At 43.7% G+C, this 26,211-nt stretch overlaps 1 protein-coding gene across 2 annotated transcripts; it reads left to right on the top strand.

The window, feature by feature from the left end:
- Nucleotides 1–25,973, top strand: NRDC (nardilysin convertase). Of its 2 annotated transcripts, XM_068198711.1 has the most exons (31): nt 1–343; nt 4,282–4,588; nt 4,778–4,859; nt 5,450–5,603; nt 7,287–7,360; nt 8,780–8,875; nt 9,806–9,928; nt 11,299–11,356; nt 12,292–12,365; nt 12,558–12,627; nt 12,988–13,065; nt 13,513–13,633; nt 13,712–13,770; nt 14,368–14,422; nt 15,662–15,766; nt 16,031–16,154; nt 16,651–16,737; nt 17,337–17,456; nt 18,194–18,245; nt 19,375–19,525; nt 20,556–20,683; nt 21,021–21,183; nt 21,843–21,874; nt 22,144–22,282; nt 22,699–22,746; nt 23,063–23,115; nt 23,737–23,820; nt 24,755–24,845; nt 25,134–25,250; nt 25,445–25,534; nt 25,760–25,973. In XM_068198711.1, the coding sequence occupies exons 1-31, from the start codon at nt 6–8 to the stop codon at nt 25,952–25,954; spliced, it is 3,468 nt and encodes a 1,155-aa protein (XP_068054812.1). In that variant the 5' UTR covers nt 1–5; the 3' UTR covers nt 25,955–25,973. The 2 variants fall into 2 exon arrangements, with proteins under 2 accessions (XP_068054812.1, XP_068054813.1); XM_068198712.1 differs by lacking the exon at nt 9,806–9,928 and having other exon boundaries at nt 16–343.
- Nucleotides 25,974–26,211: the final 238 nt, after the last annotated feature.

Here is a 26,211-nt window from a genome sequence, read left to right as displayed (position 1 = left end):
TGCGCATGCGCAGTCTCGCGGCCGCCCTCGCTCGGAGCGGGCGGGCGGCGGCGGCCGGGGGTCCCCGCGGGCGGGCCGTGGCCGGGGGCTGGCGGCCGGGACGGGCCATTGTCCGGCCGCTGTGGAGCGGCGGCACCGCCGCCATGCCCGGCAGGAACAAGGCGACGTGCGGCTACGGCAGCCCGGAGCTCGCGGTGGGCCAGCAGGCCGCGGAGGGGGGCCGCGACGCCGGGGGCCGCTCGCCTCACGGGGACGAGGAGGAAGAGCGCGGGGCGGCCGGTCCCGAACACAACCTCGGTGACCCCGACATCGTCAAGTCCCCCAGCGACCCCAAGCAGTACCGGTGAGGGCGGGTGCGGGAGGACGAGCTGCCGCGGGGGCAGCCCAGCCGGTCGGTGGAGTGGGCCGGGGGCTGCCGGGGACCCCGGGCAATGGAAGTCGGGCTGGTCCCGGCGGCCGGGGCAGTCGGGTCCTGCCTGGAGGCTGGCGGTGGGCTGCCCGGTGTGTGTGCGGGCACAGGGCGGGAGGATCGGCCCTTGTGCCCAGGCTGGTCGGTGCTGGCTGCTCTCCAGGCACGGCAATGCCCAATTCAGCGTTAGTTCGCAGCCCTCGGCCGGGCAGCTCCTCTCCGAAAGCGTTCAGTGCAAAGTGCGGTTTAAGTATTTCAGAGCAGATTCCAACTTAAAAACTGTTACTCTTCCTGTTTTAGATGAGCTTCTAAGTTTTAACACAAATATATCTGTGAGTTGAGGCAAAGTGCTTTTAGGCTGCCATTTTGCTTGTGTTTTTATTTCAATATTTCTAAATAATACCCCGAAAAGTGATGAAAAAGATCAACTTCCCTGAGCTCAGCCCACAGCATCTGTGGCCCAGACCTAGCGAGAGACTCGGGTGAGAACTGCAGCCGAGGTTGAGCTTGTTGCATGCTGTAAGGCAGTCTGTTCTTGAAAGGACACTCTGTTAACTTCTTCCTCTAAGACAGAACATTATCCAGCCCTTGTTAGAGCTGTTTTTTTTTTTAAATTGATCTTGACTTTTCATGATGTCTAATCTGCGCAGCCAGTGGAGTTGCGTGAACTGAAGTTTGGATTTGCAGTGACATTGGCTGACAGTGAGATTCCCTGCTGGCTGCCTGAAGAGAGAGGACTGTGCCCATTGGCTCAGGGAGAAACTTGCTCCCTCCCTTCTTGCCCTACTTCCTTGCTGCTTCCTCTGGATCTCTGCCTGCCTCTCCTGATGGCATTCTTAGTCATGCTGCTTTATGGCAGGCTTGCCCTCCTGCTGATGCTGTCAGGTTCAGACAGCCTTTGCTGCCTGAAGCAGCACACTGCTGGATGAAGCTTGGGAAATCCATTGAAGGCTGTCACTATCTATTCTGAGGCTCAGGAATCTCCTCTGCATGTGAGAATTGGAGAGCGTGTTTGATTATAGCATAAACTAATACCAAAATCTTTCAGAAATCCTACTGTCCATTCTTAACAGAATTTTTCAGTTGGAACCTCAGAGTTGCATCCTTTCAGACTGATTTCCATGTGTGTGAAGTGAGCCTGACAGAGCACAGATGTTGTCCTTATGGAAGAGAAGTTCAGTGTGTCTGGAAGCAAAGCCACACTGTGTCCAGGTGTGATGTCCCAAACCTCCTGAGGGAGTGTCCTGGCAGGTGATGTGATGATGCTGACACATTTTCCTCTGTTCACACTTCAGTGATGTGTGCTGCAGCCCAGTCACAGTGGCATTAGTGTCTGTGTCTGGTGACATCAGTCTTAACTTAATAGAAAATGTTTTATTTTTCTTTCTCAAATAACATTCACAAAACCGAAGGAGCTCTGACGTAGATTGCAGGATGTATTTTCAGAAGTGGGTTTGTTGGGACAAAATATTTACCATGATAAAAATTTGCTCATTAGAGCTGTAACTGTGTAGTTACATTTACCAAAAATATATGTTTTACTTACATTATCCATGTGTGGAATTTCATGGTCTTATATTTATCTTCATTTGGGAAATTACAGCATTTCTCTGTGTTTACCATGCACAGATATGTATTTCGGTATTAACTTCTAAACAATTGTCAAAGAAAAACTTTGTGTGAGAACAATCCTGTTTAAACTTATTCAGGAGATTTAAGCAGTATTTTTAAGAATTTCAATTTTATTTTATAATTTGGCCTTACTTGCATCAATGCTGTATAGTTCTTCAAAAAAAAAGCAATTGGACTGTGCTTGCTTCTGTTTCTACCTTATGGCATTGCATTTTTTGTACTGTATTTTGCATGCTAGTGGATATTAGTTACATTTGTCCTTTTCCATTGGACTGAAACATGGAAAAAGTAAAGAACACCGATGTCAGTGGTGCCTGTGCTCTGTATAACCTAAGCTGTTTAAATCATGCTGGAGTGAAATCCAAGAGCCTCCAACAGCACCAGCCGTGGTTCAGCTGTGTCCTTGCTGCTGGGTGCTTTGTGTCCTGTGTGCAACACCCACGAGCCTCCAGATGAGCAATGTAAAATTAGTATAATCTGCTCCATTAGCTTAATGGGGCTCTGTGCAAAGGCTCAACAAGAGCTGCTGGATACACCTGGCTGAGCAGCTTTATGGCACGTTGTTCCTCGGGAAGAGCAGCCCCGTTCTGTTCTCTGCTCTCCAGCAGTGCTGGGAGGCCGGGGTTCTCCAGGAGCTGTGCTAACCTGCAGAGCAGAGCTGTGTGTGGAGGAGGAGAAGTGCTGGTTGTGCTGGAAGGTGCTGTCTGGGCCTTTGGCTCTCAGCTGGCAGTGGCTGAAGCACCCACATGTGCAGTGTGTGTTTTAGGACATTCAGGAGTGCTGCAGCTGTGCAGTGGGACACCTGCCTGGTGGGAATGGTTCACAAACATGCTTTCAGAATGCAGGAGGATTAACTTGGTTCACAGACATTCCAGCACTCTCTGTGCCTCAGTTCATCAGAGCATCCCTGCAAGTTACACAGTGTGTGCTGCAGTTTGAATGAGTCAAAATGCACTTGTGCTTTTGGGTAGAGCAGATTTGTCCTGCTCAGCAGTCTTGCAGCAAGGAAACTGGGTGTGTTCATGATCACAAAACCCTGGCCCAGAGTAAGCTCTGTCACTTACCCTTGGGTGACTGGTCATGAGTCATAACCTTAACACAACTATCAGACATTTGTTTGTTAGCTTTTTTATAGATTTGATAGTCCAAGAGCTGTGTCCACGTTGCAAGGTTCTGACCTGGTACAAACTCAGGGGGTGGAGTAGATGACCTCTAAAGGCCCCTTTCAACAAAGACTATTCTGTGATTCTGTGCTGTGTAACTCAGATTTTTCTGGGAGCATGGGATGTGACCATGGGTTTCTTTTATTCTAGCTTGCTTTTTTTGTGTGTGTTTCTGCTGGATCAGATGCCACAGGTCTCTATCGCACTAGTTCATAGGGTGGATGAAGTATTTTCCGGACCCAGCATTCCTTCCTTTCTGCTGTGGGTGTATTAGCCAGTGCGAGCTCCTGGCAGGGATGCTGTGGTTAATTTGACAAATTGTGACTCTGTTCCAGATTTGATGATAAATGAATACTGATGAGGGCTCTTGTGGTGCAGAGCATTGGTGCTTGCAGTCCTCAGAGTGAAAAGCTGTAGAAGGGTGCTGCACAGAGGGCTTATGGGGTTTTATATATACACACACACACATTTCAAAACTTCTGTGCTCGTATGAACACACACACGGAACTGATTATTGCTTCTTGATAGGAGCCCAGCCAGTTCCCTGTGACTGGTTCTGTGGAGCCTGCGGAGGAAATCTCTCCTTTCTGACACTTGCTGCTACATTTGCAGATCCCATTTATTAGAAACTCTTGATGAAAACAAATCAAATCAAATGCTCTGGGGCCTACTTAGAAGCAAAGACTAAGATCTTCATTCTGTCACATCATACCTGTTTCCAAGAGCCTGACAAGCTTAAAAGATGATTGAAGTTTGGGTTTGCCTGTTCTGAGTGCATGAAGTGAGTTCTAAGAGCTTAAATGTTTCACAAAGAGAATAAAAGCCAAAACCAGTGAGCTTGACCTTATGGGGAGAAGGGCTTCTGCTACTGCCCTGAACTGCTTCTTATTCCTTGAGCTGTTGAACAGCAGAAGAATGTTTTACTTTCCTGCTGTAAAACTGCTCAGTCTTGACTACCATTAGATTTTCATTAGGAAATCATTCTCAAAGTATTACAGGAAATAATGAAATTTTTGCAATTCTGAAAATTCTGACTTAGGAAATGAACGTATTCATTGTACCAAATTATTCTTTCAGGTATATCAGACTGCAGAATGGCTTATGTGCACTTTTGATTTCGGATTTGAATTACTTGGATGGTGCCCCAACATCTTCAGAGGAGGAGGAAGATAATGATGATGATTCTGAAGAGGGCAGTGATGAATATGATGACTCTGGAGCAGAGATCGAAGATGGCAGAGAAGATGATGATGAGTGTGATGAGGGGGATGAGAGTGAGGACAGTGATGGAGATAATGAGGATTTCAATGATTCTGATGACAGTGAATTAGAAGAGCTGGCTGAAAAGGAGGAGACAAGAAAGAGAGGTTGTTCGGAAAAGCAGGTATGTACTTGAAGCTGTAGGGTGCAAAAATATATAGTGAACTTTTCCTGAGGTCTGAAACCTTGTGATTAGGCGTTCAGATGTGACCTTTTTATTGTGCCTGTCCCAGTTGATTCATCTTGTACTTCTGTCATTTTCCTAAAGTGTTTCTTGAAGCAGCTTTTACTGAGAATGTTGTATTTTCTCTAGTCTGCAGCAGCCCTCTGTGTTGCTGTTGGCAGCTTCTCTGATCCTGAAGATCTGCCTGGATTAGCACACTTCCTGGAACATAGTATGTATCTGCTCCTGTTTCATCTTCTCCAGCTTCAGTGCAAAAAGGGTGCTATGTAGCTCTGCCTATCTAAAGTATTTAGTATCAATTCCTAACTTGGCTATTTGAGCATTTATTTTCATGAGCTTGTGATTTTATACAAATACTGACTTAGTAAGGAGTTCTTAATATGGGAGAAGGTGTCTCTTACATTTTGCCAAGCTGTGCATTAGCTTATATCAACTTTAGTTGTTATCCATTAAATTGAGGGGGATTATGTTACCTTTGGCTTTATAGACCAGGTTGGAGCTGGAGACCTTTGTCTCTTGGTAAAGGGTGATGAATTAGTAATGTGCACACAGAAACCATGTGAAGTTTCTGACCAGGTGTGTCTCCAAATACTGTTCTTGCCTGGTTGAGGCCAGGCCTGCCTGGGAGGGCACTGTCAGAGGCCAACTACAGCAGTTACTGGGCAGATCACCCAGGCTGTTGGTTTTCAGTAATTTCCTCTGCCTGTGAGCTGTGGGTCAGTCATAGAGGGGTTGCTACAGCTGCAGTCAGAATTAACAGGTTAATGTCATTTTGGCAATGTTGGTGATTTTTTGTTGCAGTGGTTTTTATGGGCAGTTTGAAGTACCCAGATGAGAACGGGTTTGATGCATTCCTGAAGAAACACGGGGGCGGTGACAACGCCTCGACGGACTGTGAGAGGACAGTGTTCCAGTTTGATGTGCAGAGGAAGTACTTCAAAGAAGCCCTGGATAGGTAACTTTGTATGAATGGTGATTAGCTGTTAATTAATGCCTGTATATGCTTCAGGAGCTTGGGTGTAGTTGTCCAGTTCTTCATTTTGGGGTGATCAAAGCTGTTGCTGAACTTCAATTGCTACCTGCACTACAGCAGTGATACTGAATATAGGAAAGGGCTGTTTCCCTTTGGATATGTAGCTGGGTTCTTTTGCTGTGGGATTATGTAGGACCCATGTTTAAGTCTTAACACATGCAGCTCTTTGATTGTTTTGGCACTCTTGAACTGGTAGCATTGATGACAGGAGAAATGTTATGCAAAGTGACAACTGATCAGAGGGGAAGTGCTCCCAGAGTCCCAGTGACTCATCCTTTGAAATGTCCCTCCTGGTAGAATTACTGTTTTTTCTAAATTGTTGTTAGTTTGTTTCAGGCAGCCCTCAAAGTTATGGTACAATGTGTGTCTCAGAAGGAGACATTTAACCCAGCGCAGGTTATTCACTGCTGAATGTCTCTTTTGACAGAAAATGCTTAATGTGCTCTTTTGTGCTTTTGGAACAACAGAGCTCCACTGGTTGGCACGGTTTCCTTTAGTGAGAGGAATTTCTCATCCACAGGGGCATAGCTGAATATTCTTGATGCCATAAAATATCTCAGGAGGAGAGTAGGCTCCACTGCAAATTTACTTTGACATGAGAGCAAGTGTTTGCACATTTTTCCAAGTATAACCTAAATTTTACTTTACTAGGCCAATTTCAGCTTCCATTTGCAGATTAATCCAGCTTTTTAAGATGTTTGGAAGTGTGAAAGAATAAAAAAAAAATATAATTGCAGTCTGTCACAACAGCTTGCTTAGTGCAGAGGAAAACAGAAATTAGGAGTTCTGTAGGACAGCTTCTCATACAAAGGAGATAAATGAGTACTGAGGATGAATTCTGCTCATTCAAGCACTTGTGGATCTGAAGAAATGGAAATACATCACCTTTCAGTTGTCTTCAGTGTAATGGGTCTTCTGGCCATAGAACTCCATCATGGATATATTACTTTTAACCTTTTATTGCTCTTAACCTTTTACTTCAGCCAGTTCAGTTTTTCATTAAAAAGCCTGAGCAAACAAAACAGAACTATTAGATTCTCTGGCAGCCTTCTGCAGAGTCTCCATGCACTGCACATCTCTCTCTTTCCAGTGCTCTACTCTCTGAGGATACAGAAGAAATTTATTTGGATCACAATGCTGACTTTTATAGTACATAATAAAATTGTAATGGAATAGAAACTTGTGTTTCACAACAATTTGTTTCCTGGAGTTAGGAAGAAAGTTCCCCTGTGGTCATGTTGTTTCTGAGGAACAACTGGGGATTTTCTCTGAAGCATCTATCAGCTCCAGATTCCAGACTAGGTGGATCACTTGTCTCATCTGCTGTGAACATTCTTAGGATGTAAGGCAGATAGTCCTGCAGCCATTAGTGCCATATCCTATGCATCCAACCAATTCAGTCCCACTCTGGAGCTGGGAAGCCCTGCCCTTTGCTTTCTGATGGCTTTTGTCTTTCTTTAAGACATTATAGTCAAGCATGACATAGCTTGTAGTTAGTCAAGCAACTTTGTAAACCAAAATAGTAGATGTTGGATTTAATTGCTGGGGTTTTGCCCTAGTTTAATAGACACTGAAGAAAAGTATATGAATTTTTCTGTTCCATAGGTGGGCACAATTCTTTATTCACCCATTAATGATCAGGGATGCAATAGATCGAGAAGTGGAGGCTGTAGACAGTGGTAAGTAAGAGAATCTTTTCCTGTGTGTTTAGCCTATCTTCTTAAAACAAAACCTACTTTGTAACACTGTTAATTGTTTCTATGTTGAACTCCCCTTCTATGCACTTCAGTCAACTTCACATAACTTAACCAGAGACATTAAACTCCTGAATTGAAGCTTTGTGGCTGTTAGACATCAGTGACTTTTAGAGGAAGAAAGACTGGATGTGGTGCCAGCACTGTGAGAGTTTACCCTTGCATTTTCATTAACTGGAAATTAATAATCTGAAGTGGTTTGGCAGTAACTGGCAGGGCAGTTACATGAGCATGTGGATGCTCTGCAGTGAACAGAATGCCTTTAAGCTCCAGCACAGCCCCAGAGCTCTCTCCAGTCCTATGCAGAGTTAATACAATAAGTTGAGGTGATTTTACTTGTCTCCTTATTCTAACATCTGAATAACTGAAAAGTCACTTCACAGAAGGAAATTAAACTGGGCAGAGAAGGGAGTGGAGTGTTGATTTTCTTATATGTGATGGATACTCCAATACTGCCTCTAAAATGTCACTGTTTTATGAAAAAAATAGCAGATATCCCAACTAGGTCAAATACTTATTCCAAGTAATTTTCTTTATCTGTCTTCTGGCAAGGAAAAGTGTGCGATTTGATCTTTGAATTTAGATAGAAGTCAGTGTAAACAAGGACCTGCCTTTGAGTTAAGGTGTGGTTCTTCAGCAGCTTCAGCCATTTTACACCTTGGTGGTGCAGAACCAGTCCTTCCCTTGCAGTGACACCGTGGTAATGTGCTGCCCAGGAAATGGTGTCAGCTTGCTGTACTGGCTGCAGGAGAGCCCAAGCCCAGCCACAGGAGTTAGTTTACAGCTCTGCTGTACATGGTTGTTATTACCAGCAAAACAGGAATGGGAAAATGCAGGACGGTGAATTGATTTTGGCAGAGCCCCATATTTAGATTAGTGTAAAGTGGTTGTAAAACTGCATTTTTAGAAACTTATCTTGCTCACCTTTCAATTTCTTATTTCATTATTAGGCTAGGGTTTATTCTGTGTGACATATGGTAGAAACAGGTCTGTAATTGTTCTCTGGCTCTTATTGCAGGGCCTGATCCTGTGTAAATTCATGGCCTTTTGTCCCCATTGAACTTAGCATAGAGCATTCAGACAGGACAAGTTGGTGCTTTACATGCTTTTCCTTCTTAACAGTTCCTTTACTTCTCAACAATGAGCTACATTTTTCCTCTTATATTCATTACTATTAGCAAGTCTTCTTTCTTATTTCACTACTTCATTCATATACCAAAAGAAATTCCAGACTGCATCTGTGTGGTATGTCTTTTTTCAGTTTGGCTGGGATTTGTGCTTTGTTTTGTGGGAACATTATGTCAAACTTTGATGCATGCCACTGCAAATTCTTATAATTAACAGAGTATCAGCTCGCACGGCCCTCTGATGCAAACAGAAAGGAGATGTTATTTGGGAGTCTTGCCAGGCCTGGACATCCCATGAAGAAATTCTTTTGGGGTAAGTCCTGAATTTCTGTTATAAAATGGTAATGATACTTAAACTTTTAACCACTGAGAAGTTTTAGTGGTTAGATGCACTGACATGAACTATCATATCACAGCAGCTTGTTGAGAAGAGTTCAAGCAATTATCCATTTTACAGGAAAAGGGTTGGGAATAAAAGCAGCTGTCTCCTTTTTAAGATACTTTTCTTTCTGGTACTGCTTTTTGCTGATATTATAACTGGGTGCACAAGGTGTATAATTATGGAACTTTCTTTTAACACAAAGGTGGTGCTCTCTGAGTCATCTCCATCTTGCTTAAGCTTAGTTTTTTTTCCTATTAGAATTTCCTGGGAAAAGAAATTATTTCTAGTTGTATGTCTAAGGAGGCTTTTCAAAGTAAATAATTCACTGTTGAACTTCTGGGAGTTAGACCTTCACAGCCATGTGTGGGGAGCAGAATGGAGATTTGTCCTTCTCTTGGACAACCCAGTCCTCACTCCCTCACCCTCGTGGTGCTGGCAAGTGTAAATAGCAGTGTGATTGATGAGTTACTAGCTTTGAAGTGTAGCTTGTTTTTCTAAATTTCTGTGGTGACATACATGGAACTTCGTATTTCCTTCTCTTTTTCCCTCTGCTGTTCTGCAAGTTCCATTGGTGAGGGAATAGCTGGCAACACCCAGTGAGCTGGAACCTGTGGGAGATGTGGTAATGCAGGAGGACTCTGGCCTTCCTTGTCATAAAAATATCCGCTGTCCTTTGGATAAGAACCAGAAATCAGAAAATACCCAGTTTCACTTAACACTCCTTTCACTCCAAATTTTTGTTAGGTATTTTTAATTTTACCATGATTTAGACCTAGGGAGGAAAGTGAATTCTCACTATGTGTGTTCTTGCTGTAAGTACTGTGTGGATACCTAACCCTGCCTCCCCTTTGATGTTTGCAGGTAATGCAGATACGCTCAAGCACGAGCCCAAAATGAACAATATTGACACCTACACCAGGCTGAGGGAATTCTGGCAGCGCCATTACTCTGCTCACTACATGACTTTGGTTGTCCAGTCTAAAGGTAACATCAGTTGCTCCTTAAAAACAGCCTCATTGCTGCTGTTGGTGCTTTTTGAACCAGTACAGCTGTAGCCCAAGCCAGTCTAGTGGCTTGTCCAGTCCTGCAGAGGGTATTTATATGTAGATTTTAGCCTGGCTTCCAAATGAAACAAGACCTGGGCAATTGGGCTGTGTTATTGTCATCCTGCTGCTTTTTGAGAAACATATTGAATGGATTCCATATTAGCACAGAAGGGAAAATCTCAGAGATAACATTTCAGAAATAATCTCGTAGCAATGAAGAGTCAAACCACTTCAATAAATCAGTGCTGCTGATTTCTATGCTATCAACAGTGAAACTCCTCAGCAAGTGATGGGGAGACTAAGACTGAATCTCCCAGTTGTCTCGTTTGTCTAGGAGGAGTAGAGGTTCTATTTTTTCCCCCATAGCTTGAAAAATTCTATACAAATGGATTAGAATTTTATTTCAGTGGAGAACTGCAGACCTATGGATTGTTTCTGCTAAAAATAGAAGAAACACATTTCTCAGAAGTTATTCAAGTTGGGTTTGTGTTTAGGGAGGAGTTTTGTTGAATGCTGATTGCAATTCCCATCTCTAAAATGAAGACGGTAATAATGGAGGCATTCTTTCTTTTCTTCTCCTTTGCTTTTAGTTTTGGTCTAAACAGTAAACTACTTAGGATGCTGAATGCCTCTTGAATAGTCATTAAGCCAGTGATGGATTATAATATTTTCTGTGGTGTTTGGGGAAAAAATGGTGGTAACTGATAACCAGCCAGGTCAATTTTGTATTTCCTTCTCTGTTAAAACAAACTCAACAGTGAATCCTCCCCCTACCCCATCCAGCCTTTTTACTGCTGTTCTACAACATCACTTTTGGAGTTCAGAATGGTTGCTTAAAGAAACAAAGTTTTTATTTTAAAAATCCTTCTGGTTTGTGACTTACTTCCCTCAGAAAACAGGATGGGGAGAAGGAATCCTTAGGACTGCAGGGCTGTGTTTGAGGGGGAAAACTCCTGTGTATAATCTGGAGAGTCAAGGAACGAGTTGCAAGTCCTGGTGATTTTGTAGATCCCTAAGACAGTAATTGCTTCTCCCAGTCACTCCAGACACTACTGAACTGTAAATCCCAGTTGTGGCAGCCTGGGATTTGAGCACCCTACACAAGCCCAGAGCTGTGACCACAGATACAGCTCAACAAATGTTAAGAATTGGCTCAAACCAACAGCTTTGAAGTTTATAATTTAGAACTTTGCAGTTTTCAAATACGCTGACTTGCAGCCTCTTTGAAATAACTGAACTGATGAGATAAGGTAACTTGTCTTAGATCTTGAGGAAATAGCATTTCTGTCTGTCTTCTTTCTTTTTTAGAAACACTGGATACATTGGAAAAGTGGGTGACAGAAATCTTCTCTGAAATCCCAAATAAGTAAGATTCATTTGATGCATAAAGACATTGCAGATGATAAAATTATCTCTTCTTAAAATGACATTAAAAAAAATCCCTTACTGGAGAAACAAAGGAAATTACCATTTGTTAATTAACATTCTTAGCTGGAAAAAAAAAAGCAACTTTTTAAATTAAAGACCACTGTTAATTGTTCAGGAAGACTTTGTTTCTGCTTAACAGTTACTTAGGCTGTGAGCTGTGTGGTGCTAACTTGAAGCAGTGTTTGCTTAATATGTGCTGATGCCTTAACTTTGATAAGTCATTCAAACTTAGGTTATCATTTCACATTGCTTATCTTTGCTTTGTGTCAAAAATAATTAGAAGCAGAATTAGTTAACACTGTATCTGGAATTTAAGTGTTATCCTTTGGGTGGCAATGGGTTAGAAATAAGTCCTTTTTATAATGTTTCACTCCAATATGCCCTCTAAAAAGGGGGTTCTGTAAAAGCTTTGCTAACTTGAAAAGCTTTTTTACCCCTTTGCAAGATATTTGTTTCTGTGGTGCTTGGAAATGCTCTTGTGAGAGCCTAATGCCATTCAGAGACACATTTGTCTGTCCTGGCCTCATCCCTCCTGCCCCACAAGACAATCCATCAGGATTCCTTGGGCTCAGGGTGAACTCAGGATGTTGTTTGCTGTTCTTGGCTGTTCAGAAGCAGGTTTTGTACTTCTTGTACAGAAGGAAGGGGAGATGTTGGGGTGGTATCCACATCTTGGTAATTGCTCAGTTGTGAGTGCAGGCTGCCTCCCAGGGTACCTCCCTGGGGCTGGGGGGATGCTGGACTGCACCCTTAAAAAAGGGCCCTTTCCAGGCTCTCTGGTGCCCTGCAGAGCTGAAGTCCTGATGCCTTTGAATATCTCAGTGCAGCCTTGAACCCCTGCCAGTAACACCACACTTCCATTTTGCTTTTAAGTGGTTTACCCAAACCCAGCTTTGGCCATCTGACTCAGCCTTTTGACACACCAGAGTTTCACAAGCTTTACAGAGGTAAGTGAAATGGATTTAAATGTTTTAAATACCTGAATACTGAAAGAAATTTTCTCTGGGTGATCCAGATACTTTGTAGAGTAATTCTGTGTGGTTTTAAAAAGCTTTTAACTATTCTTTCTGCATTACGTAAAATTACTTATCTCTGTCTCGTCAGGTATATTTATAATTAATCAATTTATTTGTGTCCAGTTGTTCCAATCAGGAAAGTTCATTCATTGACCATCACTTGGGCACTTCCCCCACAAGAACAGTATTACAGGTACACTGTGCTGCATTTTACTTCTACCTTGTTTATGCTGTGAATAATTCATTGACTTCCACAACAAGCCAAAGAATCTCATTTACTTGTCTAACAGATTACTTTGGTTCAGCAAGGGGGGCATTATAAAAATGAATTCAACTGCTGCAGATACAGTTCCCTTTCCTCACTGACTAAGATCAATCATTATGTTCTGAACTCCCACACTTTCAGCTTATTATCTTAATTCTGCCTGAAAATGCAAAACTTGCCCTGAAAAAAAGAGATAGTGCATATTTTAGTCATTAGCCCAGTGATTTGAATTCTTTCTGTGAAATGTGTTACCTCCTGGCAACTAATCTCCTCCAAACTTTCTCTTAGGGTGAAGCCTCTTCATTATATTTCCTGGCTGGTGGGACATGAAGGCAAAGGCAGTGTTCTTTCTTTCCTTAGGAAAAAGTATGTGGTTTTTAAGCATGGTTATTAAATGCTTTGATCTCATTCAAATACAGATAAACTTTGTTTTGTGTATTTATATTTTCAATAAATGTAAAAGCAGGCCAAGTCTGCCTTTTTGTATCAGTGTTTTGTAGTGATATTCTGTAAGGTGATGATAAACCCAAGTAAGAAATAAATGGGAGTTTTGTCTGTGATTCATGGATCAGCAGTATCTCTGACTGATCTTTGAGACCTCCAAAAGGTTACTTAGCTTTTTCATTGTTTTTCTTGAGTTTTCTGTATCCTGAGGTCACATCCTTAAACTGGAAGAGCTTTGTGTAAACTGTAAATAGATTGAAAGCCTCTGAAATAAAGATAATATAAAGATACACTGTGATATACTGCTTGTAACTAAGCTCAAACAAAGCTGGAATGATTAATTAATAAGTACCTTTCACTCTTCCATAGGTTTTGGGCCCTTGCATTGTATGGAGGAAATGGAGAGACAGGATTTGAACAGAACTCCACTTACTCCATCTTCAGCATTTCAGTGACTTTGACTGATGAAGGTTACAAGCACTTCTATGAGGTATGGTGTCCTGCAGCTTGTTTTTCCTGCTGTTTCCCTAATGTCTGGAAAAATGAATCTGTTCCTTTCTGTCTGCAGGTGGCCCACGTTGTGTTTCAGTATGTGAAGATGCTGCAGAGAAGGGGGCCAGATCAAAGGCAAGTGTTTTCCACTCCAGCAGATATTTGTGGTGGTGTCCTTCTCCATTATCCTGTTATTTGTAGTGTTTGTCCTTTTTGTGGAGTACCTGGAGCATAATCAGGGAGTATCTCATAAAGCTTGTCTGTGTGGAAAACATGTCAGTTTAAAAAGAAATTTTCTAAATGTTTATCCTTATTTATTGGTGTTTTCAGTTTCACTTATTGTGATGTGATTCCTTCAGTTTAGTAAGCTGAACTAGTGTAAATGCCAGGTGCAGTTTTGTGTTCATTTCAAATGAATTTGTTGAGCCAGGTTTGTGGAAGTCAGGATTGGGTGTTCTGGTGTTAGCCTAAATTTATGTTAATTTGGTATCAGATTTTGACTCTTCTTAGTTAACTCTCTCTCTCTTTGGAAAATAGAAGAACTTTCTGCCAGTTGTGAGAAATGCCATTTTGGGAACTGCATTTAATACTGGCTTCTGTGTCTTGTACCAGAAGGAATCATTGATCTCACCATTGATGCCTTTCCTAGAAGGCTCCTTTTTAAAGATTCTTGGTAAATGATGTGGAATCATGGAGAAAATCCACTTTTATTATCTTCTTCCTCCTTTGCAGAATATGGGAAGAAATACAAAAGATTGAAGCTAATGAATTTCACTACCAGGAACAGGTATTTATCCACTGTTCTGAAGTAGGTAAACCATGGAAAGTAATTACTTTTTCATTTTGAAACACATTTTCAAAGTTCTATTTGAGAAGAAATACATTGTGCACTTAATGAGGCTGTATTTTGCTGAAAGGAGATGTATTCTAGGCAGAGAAACATTGAGATTTTTTCCCTAGCAGAATTTAATGTTGATTTTTCATTCCTTACCTGCTAGGTAGGCTCTTACAGTTTAGACTTTCTTACTCCTACTACATTTAGTCATGTTCTGTTTTTTACTAGGTAACTTGTTTTTTTTTCTTTGAATGGCACTGAAATTTCCTTTTGGAAAAATAAATCCATCCATACAAATACCACATACAGCAGGAACATAGATTTGTGTGTGCTTTTATGACAGGGTTGTGAATCCCAGGGGCAGAAGAATGACTTAGGCATGACACCCCAGTTTTCTGCTTGGTGGATGGAGCTGTGCTAAGGAAGGATGGTCTCAGATGCAGGGCTTGGCATGAATGGTTAGGGGCTGCCCAGGAGAGGTTTCATGTTTCCTCAGGTGTTTGGTGTCTTAAGAAATCCTTGGGCATGTTTCCCGCTACATTTACAAGACACAGATGTGCCAAACTCAGCTCTTTCCAGGTGTACGGTGTCCACGGTGCTCTCTGTCTGACCCAGAATGTGTACAGTCCTGTGCTGGCTGGTGCAAACACCCCAAAAGCACTTAGCAAGAAGCTGAGCAGCCTGGTCCTCCAGGCAGCCTTACCCTGCTAAAAGGCAGCATGTATTTCATGTTCAAACAGGAGAACCTCCCCCTCCTCCCCCTGCACATCATGGCAGGGAGCTGGGGGAAGGAGCAGAGCCAGAGGTACTCTGCAGCAGCAGTTCCTTGCCTTGTGCTTTCCAGGTCACTTTAAATCTTGAATTGTTGCAGGGCTCTGCTGATGTCCCCTGGAGGCAAGGAGTGCATTCTGCTGGGTCTTTAACTTAGTAGATTCCATGACTGTAAATTGCGTAATCAAGGTTTCTTCTACAAAGATGATGTGTCTGAAATTTCAGGATTCTCAGAGGAGGCTGAACATTAGATATGGTTATGAAATATATTTAATTTAATAACTGAAACGAAATGCCATAACAAGCACAGCACCCAACACATGCTCAACGTATCTGACTAGTCAGGCTCTTCTCAGAACAGAAAATTGATATCTTGGGTTTCTAATTATGTGACAAATAGCTTTATTTCTTTGCTTGCAGACAGATCCAGTTGACTATGTGGAAAACCTTTGTGAGAACATGCAGTTGTTTCAGAAGGAAGATTTTCTGACAGGAGACCAGCTCTTGTTTGAATACAAGCCGGAGGTAAATGTTCTTTGAACTCTGATTATATGTTTTGATGTAAGGAAAGCATGTGCATACTGTGTAATACAGGCATGTGTACAGGCATTTGTAATTAAACACAATGCAGGCACAAGTTTTGTATTAATTGAAACGCTTGTGTTCAGAAAGCAAATCTGTTTTGTAAGCTTGTTATGTCTTGTTCTTCCTACATTCCAACTGAGAAGTCTTTGCTGGCTCAGGCAGTCAGAGCTGCATCTAAACTGAAATACTGTCTGGAACTTGTAGATCATTGCTGATGCCCTGAACCAGCTCAGCCCTCAGAGAGCCAACCTGGTTTTGCTGTCTGCTGCCAACGAAGGCCAGTGTCACCTCAAGGAGAAGTGGTTTGGGACTCAGTACAGCATGGAAGGTAAAACAGCAGCAGGAGCTGAGAATGTCTGATTCCTGCATAAGAGGGAGTGAAAGGGTGACAACACAAAATACAAGTGCATGGAAGCAGGGAAATGAATCCTCAGTGCTTTATTGAGCTCACCATTAGTCTCTGTGCCACCCAAACCTGCTCTTTGTTTGGTGCCAGTGGGTTCCCACTCCTGCAGTTCCTTTGGGAGGCAGAGGTCCCAGCGAGCTCCACTTGGCTGCCATTCAGAGGAAAGAGCACCCATGGAGCACAGGGTGTAGGGGGAGCTGGGTTACTGAGGCAGACTTGATTTGCTTTTTAATAGGACTGCTTCAGTCCTGCTCCAGAAGATTTTGTAGGAAAGGATTTAGAAAGAGTCCTGAGGAATAGGGTGATGTTAAGAAACTCCTGTGATACTGCAGATCTTTCTGGAGATTGTGAAAACATGTCTGGAAATAGGATGGCCTTCCCTTCCTGTTGAACTAATGCATTTCATGGTTTTTAACAGATATTGACAAGTACTGGAGTGATTTATGGGACAGTGACTTTGAGTTAAATCCGGATTTACACCTTCCAGAGGAAAACAAATACATAGGTAAGGCACCTGGGCACGAGTGAAATCTTCCCCAGTGATTTATTTGAGAATTTGCTGTGGTTTAGAAACAACCTAAACTGGTATCAACCTGTTTTTGCAAATTAAAAAAACATGAGCATTCTATTCAGCTGGATTTTATTTACTCTTCTTTTATTTATAAGCTTAAGAACCGAGTTATTTTAAGGTATATAAAATTACAGATGATATATCCATAACAGAGCAGGCCTCACAGTCAGTGACAGTTAATACAGAGCTCCAGACACCTTAGAAGAGAATTTTATTTGCTTAATCCTCCTGTTTCTGAAAGCATCTAAATACCACCTGGCTTTGTTGCCAAAAGCAAATGAAATGAAAGCCAGGACTCGTGTCCTGGGTGGACTGTGATGCCACCACTTCTGCTCTGCTTCAGCCACTGTTCTGGTGTGGAAGTGAAGAAGAGATGTTCTTTGGGTCCAGGAAAGTACTGTCACAAATAATTTAGAAAATTGGAGGGGGAAAATTTATTTTTTGATACTTTTGAAGACTTAGATGAATTTAGCCTGATTCTGTCTGTGAAACACACTAACATGTGGTTTTGGTGTGATTTTTCTCTTTGTTAGCCACTGACTTTGCTTTGAAAGTTGCTGACTGCCCTGAGACAGAATATCCAGTCAAAACACTCAGCACACAACAAGGCTGTCTCTGGTATAGGAAGGATGATAAATTCAAAATACCAAAAGGTAAATGCCCGAGGGCTTTCTGAATAGCAAGACCCCGTTTTTACCAGCTGGAATTGATTTGAAGGCAAATAACCCGTGGTAGTGTTCACCATTTAAACTGAAGCACTTGCTGTCAGCTCTTCCATGGTCCTTTTGATATGTTTATTAGCTACAATAAAAGAGAAGCAGGTGAGCTAAGGCAACAAAGACACCCTGCTGATAGCTCAGGTTGAAAAGTGGAATCACTGGAATTTACTGACTTCTGAACAGTGGGTGTGGGGACAGGATTGGGCAGACAGAATATGCTGCTGAGACAAGGGCTTGAGAAGGAAGGAGCATATTAGTTAGAAGGGACATAGTCTCTTCTACAGAAAGAGAAAAATTCAGCCTGGATCAGAGACAAGGGTGTAAAATATATTGCTGCTTTCAAGCAGAATGTCACAGTTTTTAGTGTCTCTTAAACAGATGTTCTGTGAAGTTTTCCTTTTCTGTTTATAGTGGTCATGCCATGGGAGTATTCTGCAAAGCACAGCTTTGTTTTCTAATATTTGGTACTTCAAAGGGAAGATTTTTGGAGTAAGAAGGGGAAGAAGTCATTTAATGATGACTTAAAATAAGAAAAAAAGTGTTATAGATGAATGACCATTTTCATTAAACTCAAATTGTCACCCAAGAGCAACTTGATGGAAATACATTTGAGTTCAGAAAGTTGTCACTTTCTATACAATTGCTCATTGAAATTTCCTTTTCCTCCCCAGGTTATGTTCGATTCCATCTGATCTCTCCATTGATACAGCAGTCTGCAGAGAAGTGAGGATTGTGTTGTTTATGCTTACCTTGCAGAGTAACTAAATTACCATACCTAGTGAAAAATGGGAAGAGACTTTCATTTTAAGCAGGAATAGAATAAGGTGTCCTTTTCTCACGTCCTTCCACCTTCCTTGGGGTTTTATCTGCAGTTTGGTGATGGTAGCTCTGCAGCAGGTCCTGCCTGTAGCCAATAGCTGTGTAAGGAGGTCATGGTGTGGTGTTCCCCAGGGCAAGTCTGGGGAAAAGCAATGTAGCAGCAGCAGTGCTCAGAGAAGGAGCTGCTCCTGAAAAGGACGGTCCACAGTCATGTCCTGAGCATGTCCCAGCATCCTGGGAGCCTGCAGCAGCAGGAGAAGAGGCTGCAGCAGCCTTGAGAAACCACTTGTGGGTCAGGCAGAGCTCTGGGTGCAGTTCTGGGTCTGCTGCACTTGGCTTGCCTCAGGCTGCCATTGCCACTTGTAACCAGTGTCACAGTGCTGTTGTCATAAGCCTGCCAAGACCTGCACAAATCATGTTTTGGGAAAGCCTTTTTAAATCTGTTTGCATGAGGTGTGTTAGTTTAATCTTTGAATTGGAATCCAGGCAATAACAAAAACCTGAATTGGAATCCAGGCAATAACAAAAACCTGAAAGCAGGGACTGCAATTTCCAGGTTGTGTAGCCTGCTTTGCTCTAGCTTACTATTATTTTTTACCTTGGTAGATAAATAATTATCTCATTACTCAAGTATTGAGCATAACTGAGTCTATCTGTTCCCCACACCTTGACACAAAGTAAAATAATTTCATTTGCTGTGTTTTTTCCATGTTTTGAGCATTGTCTTTTTAAAATATGTATTCTTACCTTGAAGAAATCTTAAATCTTGTGAAGTTGGAATCTTTCACATTGCAAGGGATAGCTGAATGTCCAGATAATTTTTAAGTAGTGTCATGTGCTTTTTGCACAGAGGGAAACCTGCATTCTCTATTTCTGTGTTTTTGGAAAACTTATTTTTGAATCTCAGTTTACACAAATTCCATTTCTGTTGGAATGGAACTGCATGTACCATCAATCTCATGGGGCTTAGCTTTCATATTTAGTCCATCCTTTTTTTCCTTCTTTTTAACCCCCTGCCCTTTTCTCCCTCCAGCATAGTGTTGTTTGATACATTTGTAAACATCCTTTCCCACAACCTGGGGGAACCAGCTTACGAAGCAGATGTGGCTCAGCTGGAGTACAAGCTGGTGGCTGGAGAGTATGGCCTGATCATCAGAGTGAAAGGATTCAATCACAAACTACCTGTAAGTTCTGCTCCTCCCCTCACTGCTTTTATGCCTGCAGCTTTGCAGTGTGTGTGCTTTTCTGGAGCTTTGAATGGTTGGATGAGGTGTTTTAAATAGTAGAATTGGTCTCTGGCAGGGTAATGCAGCAAATGTGCTGCTTTTTCTTGTGCTTTCATGTATAAAGATGGAATTGTGTGAACTTACACAAGCTCAAATTACTGACTTCAGGCTTACGTAAATCTTCCTTTTAAGTAATAACTGTATCTCCATTAAAATTTTAACAGCTTTTCCTATAAAAAGAGCTTTGTGTCTCCCATGGCTGTAAAGAGGATTGGAGCCTTTCCATCTCTAAGTTGTGCCTATTTGCACGATGTCTGGAGAAGGGTGTCTGAAAAGAGATTCTGGTTTCAATTTGACTTGGGACATCCAGCTTCTGAACATGCTCATTTTGGGTGCAGATTTTCTGTGTTGGCTTGCTGAGAGGACTGGGGGATCCCTGTTCCCATTCCCTGCCATGTATGACCTGGCAGGCACCGAGAGGACACAGTGAAGAGGAGACAGCCATCAGCTTCCATTGCAAGAGCTTTGCTGGAGCTTTAAGACCATTAATCACCTGTCAGACTCATTAATAGGAGTTTTAATGGAAAAAAGCCAAATATGCAAGCAGCAGGGTCTGAATAGTCTCTTTTTTAATCCTGAATGATGCCTCTGTTGTGATGTCATTGTGCTGGTCAGCTGTAAAAGGAAAAAATGGAATACTAAACACAGAAATGCTTGGGGGTTCCAGGCTAGATTTATTTCAATGCAATATGGAAACTCCTATTGATTTGGGATATTGAGCTTATTCACTGTGTAAAAACACTGCCCTTCAGAAAGGGTCATTTGGGATAGAATTGTTAAGTGAAGAACAGCTGGCAGAATGGAGGAATGTGCTTTAATAATGCTCCGTGTTTCAATAATGATAATTTTATTAATGATGATTTAATATTATTGTATAGCATTAAATTAAACCAACAAAAACCCCAACTTGAAACTGTTCTCTTTACAGCTTCTATTTCAGCTCATCATTGATTACTTGTCTGACTTCAGCTTTACTCCAGCAGTTTTTGAAATGATAACAGAGCAGCTGAAGAAAACATACTACAACATCCTCATTAAACCCGAGACTCTGGCCAAGTGAGTTCTGGGGGAGGGCAGCAGTGGCTGAGCAGCAGGTGCTGAGGCTGAGCTGAGGAGCTCAGGGATCCCTGCTCTGTGCTCCCGGGGCTTGTTCCAGGCTTTGCTCTTAGCTTAGGGAGCCCCAGCAGCTCTGCAGCAGCGGGTCAGACGCGCGGCCAGAGCCGACAGCCAGGGAGCCGCTGTCCGGCAGTGACCTGGAGCCAGCAGTGGCTGCTGGGGGAGGGCACAGTCAGCCAGGGCTCCTGGGAGCCCTGTCCCTGTGTGCAGTCAGGAGTGGCATCCCCGGCACCCAGCAGCTGCTGATGTGCTGTGCTTGCGTTCCCGTGGCCCGCAGGGACGTGCGGCTGCTGATCCTGGAGCACGGCCGGTGGTCCATGATTGACAAGTACCAGACGCTGATGAAGGGGCTCTCCATCGAGGCCCTCTCCGCCTTCGTCAGCGCCTTCAAGTCACAGCTCTTCGTGGAGGGTCTCGTGCAAGGGAACTTCACCAGCAGGGTGAGTGCAGCCCTGGCAGTTCCAGTGCTCACACTGGGCTTTAGCACGCTGAACTCTGATGCTGCCTCTGTTCTGGCATCTGGAGTCTCTTGGGTACTGAGCAGCTTCACCTCCAGCACCTCAGGAGTGCTCGTGGGGATAAGCCAATGGCACTCACCAGTTGCCAGTTTGAAGAGAAGTTTCCAGGAATTTGGATTTAAACTGCTGATAGGGAAAAAATGTAGTAATGTCTGTAATCTATTTCTCCTGTTGCCACCATTTTTTATATTGTTTGGTGTGTTGATACATTTGATATGGAGAAATTCCCACAGAGGTGCCACAGGAGGAGGCTTCCCTCAGAGCACATTTATCCTGGGAATTTGACTGCCTGCATCGTTTGGTTAAACCTCACTGAGTGCCAAACACATGGAGAAAGGATAACTGGTGCTATTCTGGAGACATTACAGTGCAAAAAGCAGCGTGGAGACTCTGGGCAGTGTGGTGCCGAGGAGGCTGGAGGGACTGGGGACAGTGTGAGGAAGCAGGGATGTAGGGAGCAGGACAGCTCAGCTGTTCTTTGCTTGGGCCTCGTTCTCTCAAGTGTTGCATTGGGATGTGTGGTTGTGAATTGGGGTAATAATTATCTTCTAAATAAAACTGATGTTTGCTTTCTTCCCTAGGAAGCAAAGGATTTCCTGAATTACGTTGTTCAGTGAGTATCTCTTGACTCTTTAATTGCTTATTATATGGAAACTATAATCAAGATTCTTTTCTGGAGGAGGGAGTGGGAGTGCTGAGAAATTCCCTTCCCTCTGGTGTTTGCAGGAGGTGGCTGTTGATGGTGGCAGTTTAGGCAGATGTAGTTCTGGTTTGGGGAAGGGGAAGATAACATCACACCAAGTGTGTGAATGGCTGGGTGTTGCTCTGGTTTTGGCCAAGGTGTGAGCAGGTGTTTGAGGCTGTGCTGTTTGTGCTCCCCAGAAAGCTCCACTTTGCCCCCCTGGCCCATCCCTGCCCTGTGCAGTTCCGGGTGGTGGATTTGCCGAACACCCACCTGCTCTGTAAGGTGAAAACTCTCAACAAGGGCGACGCCAACTCCGAGGTGACAGTCTATTACCAGGTAACGTGTGCTGGGGCTGTGCTGCCTGGTCCCTCTGGCACCACCCCTCCTTGAGAGCAGGCTCTGCACAGGGATGTCACAGAGGGGACACAGACACCTCATGTGAGCACAGGCCCGGTGCCCCAAGGCTGAGCCCAGGTGGAATTTCCTGTGGGGGGGGTTCCCTGAAACCAGCACCTTCCCTTCCTGGACTGGTGCTGGGAGCTGGGTTAGTGCTGTGGTGGCTTCCTGGTGTCCCCAGCTCTCATCGTGGGCTCTGGGCTGGGCCTGTCCCCTCAGGGAAAACCAAAACTTCTCATCTGTCCCTGCTTGAATTGTCCCTCAGTGCTGCAGTCCAGGCTGAGGTGTGTGGCACAAGTCACCTTGTCCTGAGGGATCACATTAAACCCACCCTAAATTCTTCATTTTCTTTCCAGTCAGGTGCCAGGAACCTGAGGGAATACACCCTGATGGAGCTGCTTGTGGTAAGTTTGTGTTTGTGCCTCCTAACTCGGCACAGTGTCTCCCTGAACTCTGCTTGGAGCTGAGGCCACGAGGCTGACTGGCCCCAGCGTGTTCTGTTGCTGCCCCTGGCTGAAATGCTTGGGTGGGTGTCCCCAAATGCTGCAGTGATGGACACTACAGGAGACTGTTCCTGCAGCTCCCAACCCACAGGACTGAGCCCTCTTAATGCAGTGGTTGTGGCTGGCCAGGGGCACTTCAGTGTCCCCGCGCTCTGTGTGGAGCCCCTGAGGGGCTGCAGGGCAGCGGCACCTCTGCTGTACCTTTGTGCTGTTTCAGATGCACATGGAGGAGCCTTGCTTTGACTTCCTGAGGACCAAGCAGACCCTCGGGTGAGTTCACTGGGAGGAATTCTCCTGCACCTGCTCCGACACCCCTGCTTTGACTGTTCCCTGGTGGTTTTTACTCTGGGAATCCTTCCTGCACAGTGGCTAATCCTCAGTTACTGTAATGGAAACAGCAACATCAACACTTCAAAACCAAAAGCACCCATCAATACAAGGTGCAAGCCAAGTTGCTTTTGACTTCTGTAGCAATTGCATCTATTACCAGTGTGTTAACTTGGAATTATTCAGCATAAAGTTGTTCCTTGCACTTCCACACTCAGCCCCCCCTGCCCCAGGGCTGTTTTCACAGCAGCTCTGTGGTGCTGAGCAGCATCCCTCAGAGGAACCCTGCTACCTCAGGAAACTGGAGCAGGCTTTTCACAGCTCTGGGTCTCTCACTCTGCTTACATGAGTTTGCAGGAACCCAAATACAAACACTCCCAAGTTTAAAAGGATTTCCTAAAGCTGAGAAAACACTGAAAAGTAGCAATGCAGAAAATAAAGAAAATAAGACTATTGCAAATTTAGATCTCAGATTTTTCTGCCTAAAGTACCAACACTACTTTAACTTGCAGCATATCCTGTAAATGAAAAGTTAATTGTGCTTGTGTCCTTTTTCCTTTTAAGCTACCACGTGTACCCCACCTGCAGGAACACTTCTGGGATTCTTGGCTTCTCAGTCACAGTGGCAACCCAGGCAACTAAATACAAGTGAGTGCTCTGTGGGGAGAGTTTTTCAGTACTCCCAGCCCTGGCTGTGGGAGTCACCTGCTCCCAGTTAAGAGTTCCCTCCTGTTTCAGGCCACAGAGAGATTTTTTTAATTCAAGGGGATGTCAGAAGGGCCACTGCTGACAGTCACGACATCCTGACTCAAAACCAGCACCTGAATAAAACAGTAGCCTTAGGCTTCTTAAAACTGCAGTGGTCCTGACTTGAATAGTGAAAAGTAATCTCAAGACTAAGTAAAATGTCCCCCTGCCCTTCTGAAGCTATTCTGCCAGCGGAGTTCAAATCCTGTAAATCCTGTCTAGCTGTTCTTGTGGCTCGTGTTCAGCAGGCACAGCACTGATATGGTTTTGTTCAAACCTGGGCCTTTGAACTTACAAGCATTTGATCTGCCAGAGTTGAGGGGTTATTTGGAAAATGTGCCACTTAAAATAACACTGTGTCAGTGAAAGCTCAATTAGCACAGTGCTGCTGCCTCCAATTTTTACATTTGGACACTTCCACTACTGAGGTCTGTGTCATCAGTGAGGGTTTTAATGTGTCAGAAACCTCAGCATCCATCACATCACATTTTCTTTCAGTCCTGATCCTATAGCCCCTACCTCTGCAGGGCTCAGGGCTGCAGCTGGGGACACCAGAGCAGGTCCCCAGCAGAGCAGGTCCCCAGCAGAGCAGGTCCCCAGCAGCATCACAGCAGTGGCTCCTGGCGTGCCTGGGCACCCAAGTCCCTGTGTACAGCTGAAATTGAGAGCACTGCAAAAACTGACCACCAGGCGTTCTCAGATGAGTTTTCAGGGGCTGACAGAAGTGAGCCTGTCACTTCCTCATCAGATGGGGGCTGCTACTTTACCCCTTAATATTGTTTTGTGGATTTTTTGTTTTGTTTTTTCCTGCCTAATTTAATTGTTTCTCTTTTAGTTCTGAATTGGTTGACAGGAAAATAGAGGAGTTTCTTTCTTGCTTTGAAGAGAAAATCAAGGATTTAACTGAAGAGGCTTTTAGCACCCAGGTAAAACTTAATCTTGAAAAGCTCTTCTTTGAACTGCATGATTCAGTTACGCTATCTGGTGATTTTCTGAGGTTTTCTGGACAAAGGCCTCACCTTTTAAAACCTGCCTCTTGCTCTGTTCTGCTGTTGTTCTCTAAACATCCATTCTCTGGCCATTTGCAGTTAAGCTCAGAAAGCAAGGAGCTACCTCCTTCACGTAATTCAGCTTTTCTTTCAACTGCAGTGACTCTGATGGTAAACTGAGGTAGTTTTAAACCCATTAAAACTAACTGTCCTTTTCCCATGTAGGTAACAGCTTTGATAAAACTGAAAGAATGTGAAGACTCCCACCTTGGGGAAGAAGTGGACAGGAACTGGAATGAAGTGGTGACCCAGCAGTACCTGTTTGACAGGCTGGCACGGGAGGTGGGTGTTCTGCAGCTGTGGGACACAAAAACCACACTGGTTATGCTCCTAGTGACACACTGGGTCTAAAATTACATGTTATTTTAAAAAGGTTCTTCTATCCAAGGAGTAGAGGTTGCAGAGGAAATATTTTTATGTTTAAAATGATGTGAATTGCCACTGTGCTGCTAAAGCCTCCTTCCTGTGGGTTTCAGATTGAAGCTCTCAAGTCTATTACACAAGCAGACCTGGTCAACTGGTTCCAAGCTCACAGAAGCAACCAGAGGAAAGTGCTCAGTGTACATGTGAGTGTCTGTCAGCTCTTGTTGCCACCTTCCGTAAGCAGGGTGCAGTAAGGACGAGGAGAGAGGGAGGGGAGATCTGTGATGTAACTTCTACTGTGGTTATCCACTTTTTTTTCATTTATAAGTAGTCTTCTTGTTAGAATTGCATTTCAGTAGCAAGTTAATTGTCAAGGCAGAGAAATGCTGAATGAGATCCCAATTTCACTTCTGGTACCTTTTTTCCAGGTGATTGGATATGGAAAGCACGAAGGGGACTCGGAGGTGACGGCTGTCTCAGGACAGAACTCTTCATCTGGTGAAATACCTCATCTTGTTTTATTGCCCCCCTCCTCTTTGATGCGTGACATTACTTCCATCAAGGACATCAAAGCCTACACATCAACTCTGAATGTTCTCCCTTACCATAAAATATTGAAATAAAACTGATACCTTGCCCTGCCCTGCTGTGTAATACAGGTGCTTTCTGCAACATCAACATCACAAACCTATTTTTATTAAACCAGAGCTGTAGTGGTAGCTGGGATGAAGAGCCCATTCAGACACTGAGGAAGCTTTCCTCAAGTTTCCAGCCAACCTCTCATCACCTTCCCAAGTTCATTAAGAAGAGGCACAGCCCTGACTTCCCCACAGGTGTCACGTTCTCCTCTCCAGCTGTCTGGAGCTGTGGGCTCTGCCTT

This window comes from Anomalospiza imberbis, chromosome 9 (assembly GCF_031753505.1).
Source record: "Anomalospiza imberbis isolate Cuckoo-Finch-1a 21T00152 chromosome 9, ASM3175350v1, whole genome shotgun sequence".
Classification (NCBI taxonomy): Eukaryota; Metazoa; Chordata; class Aves; order Passeriformes; family Viduidae; genus Anomalospiza; species Anomalospiza imberbis.
The sequence above is the reverse complement of the archived record's forward strand: the minus strand, read 5'-3'. Positions and strand labels throughout refer to the sequence as shown.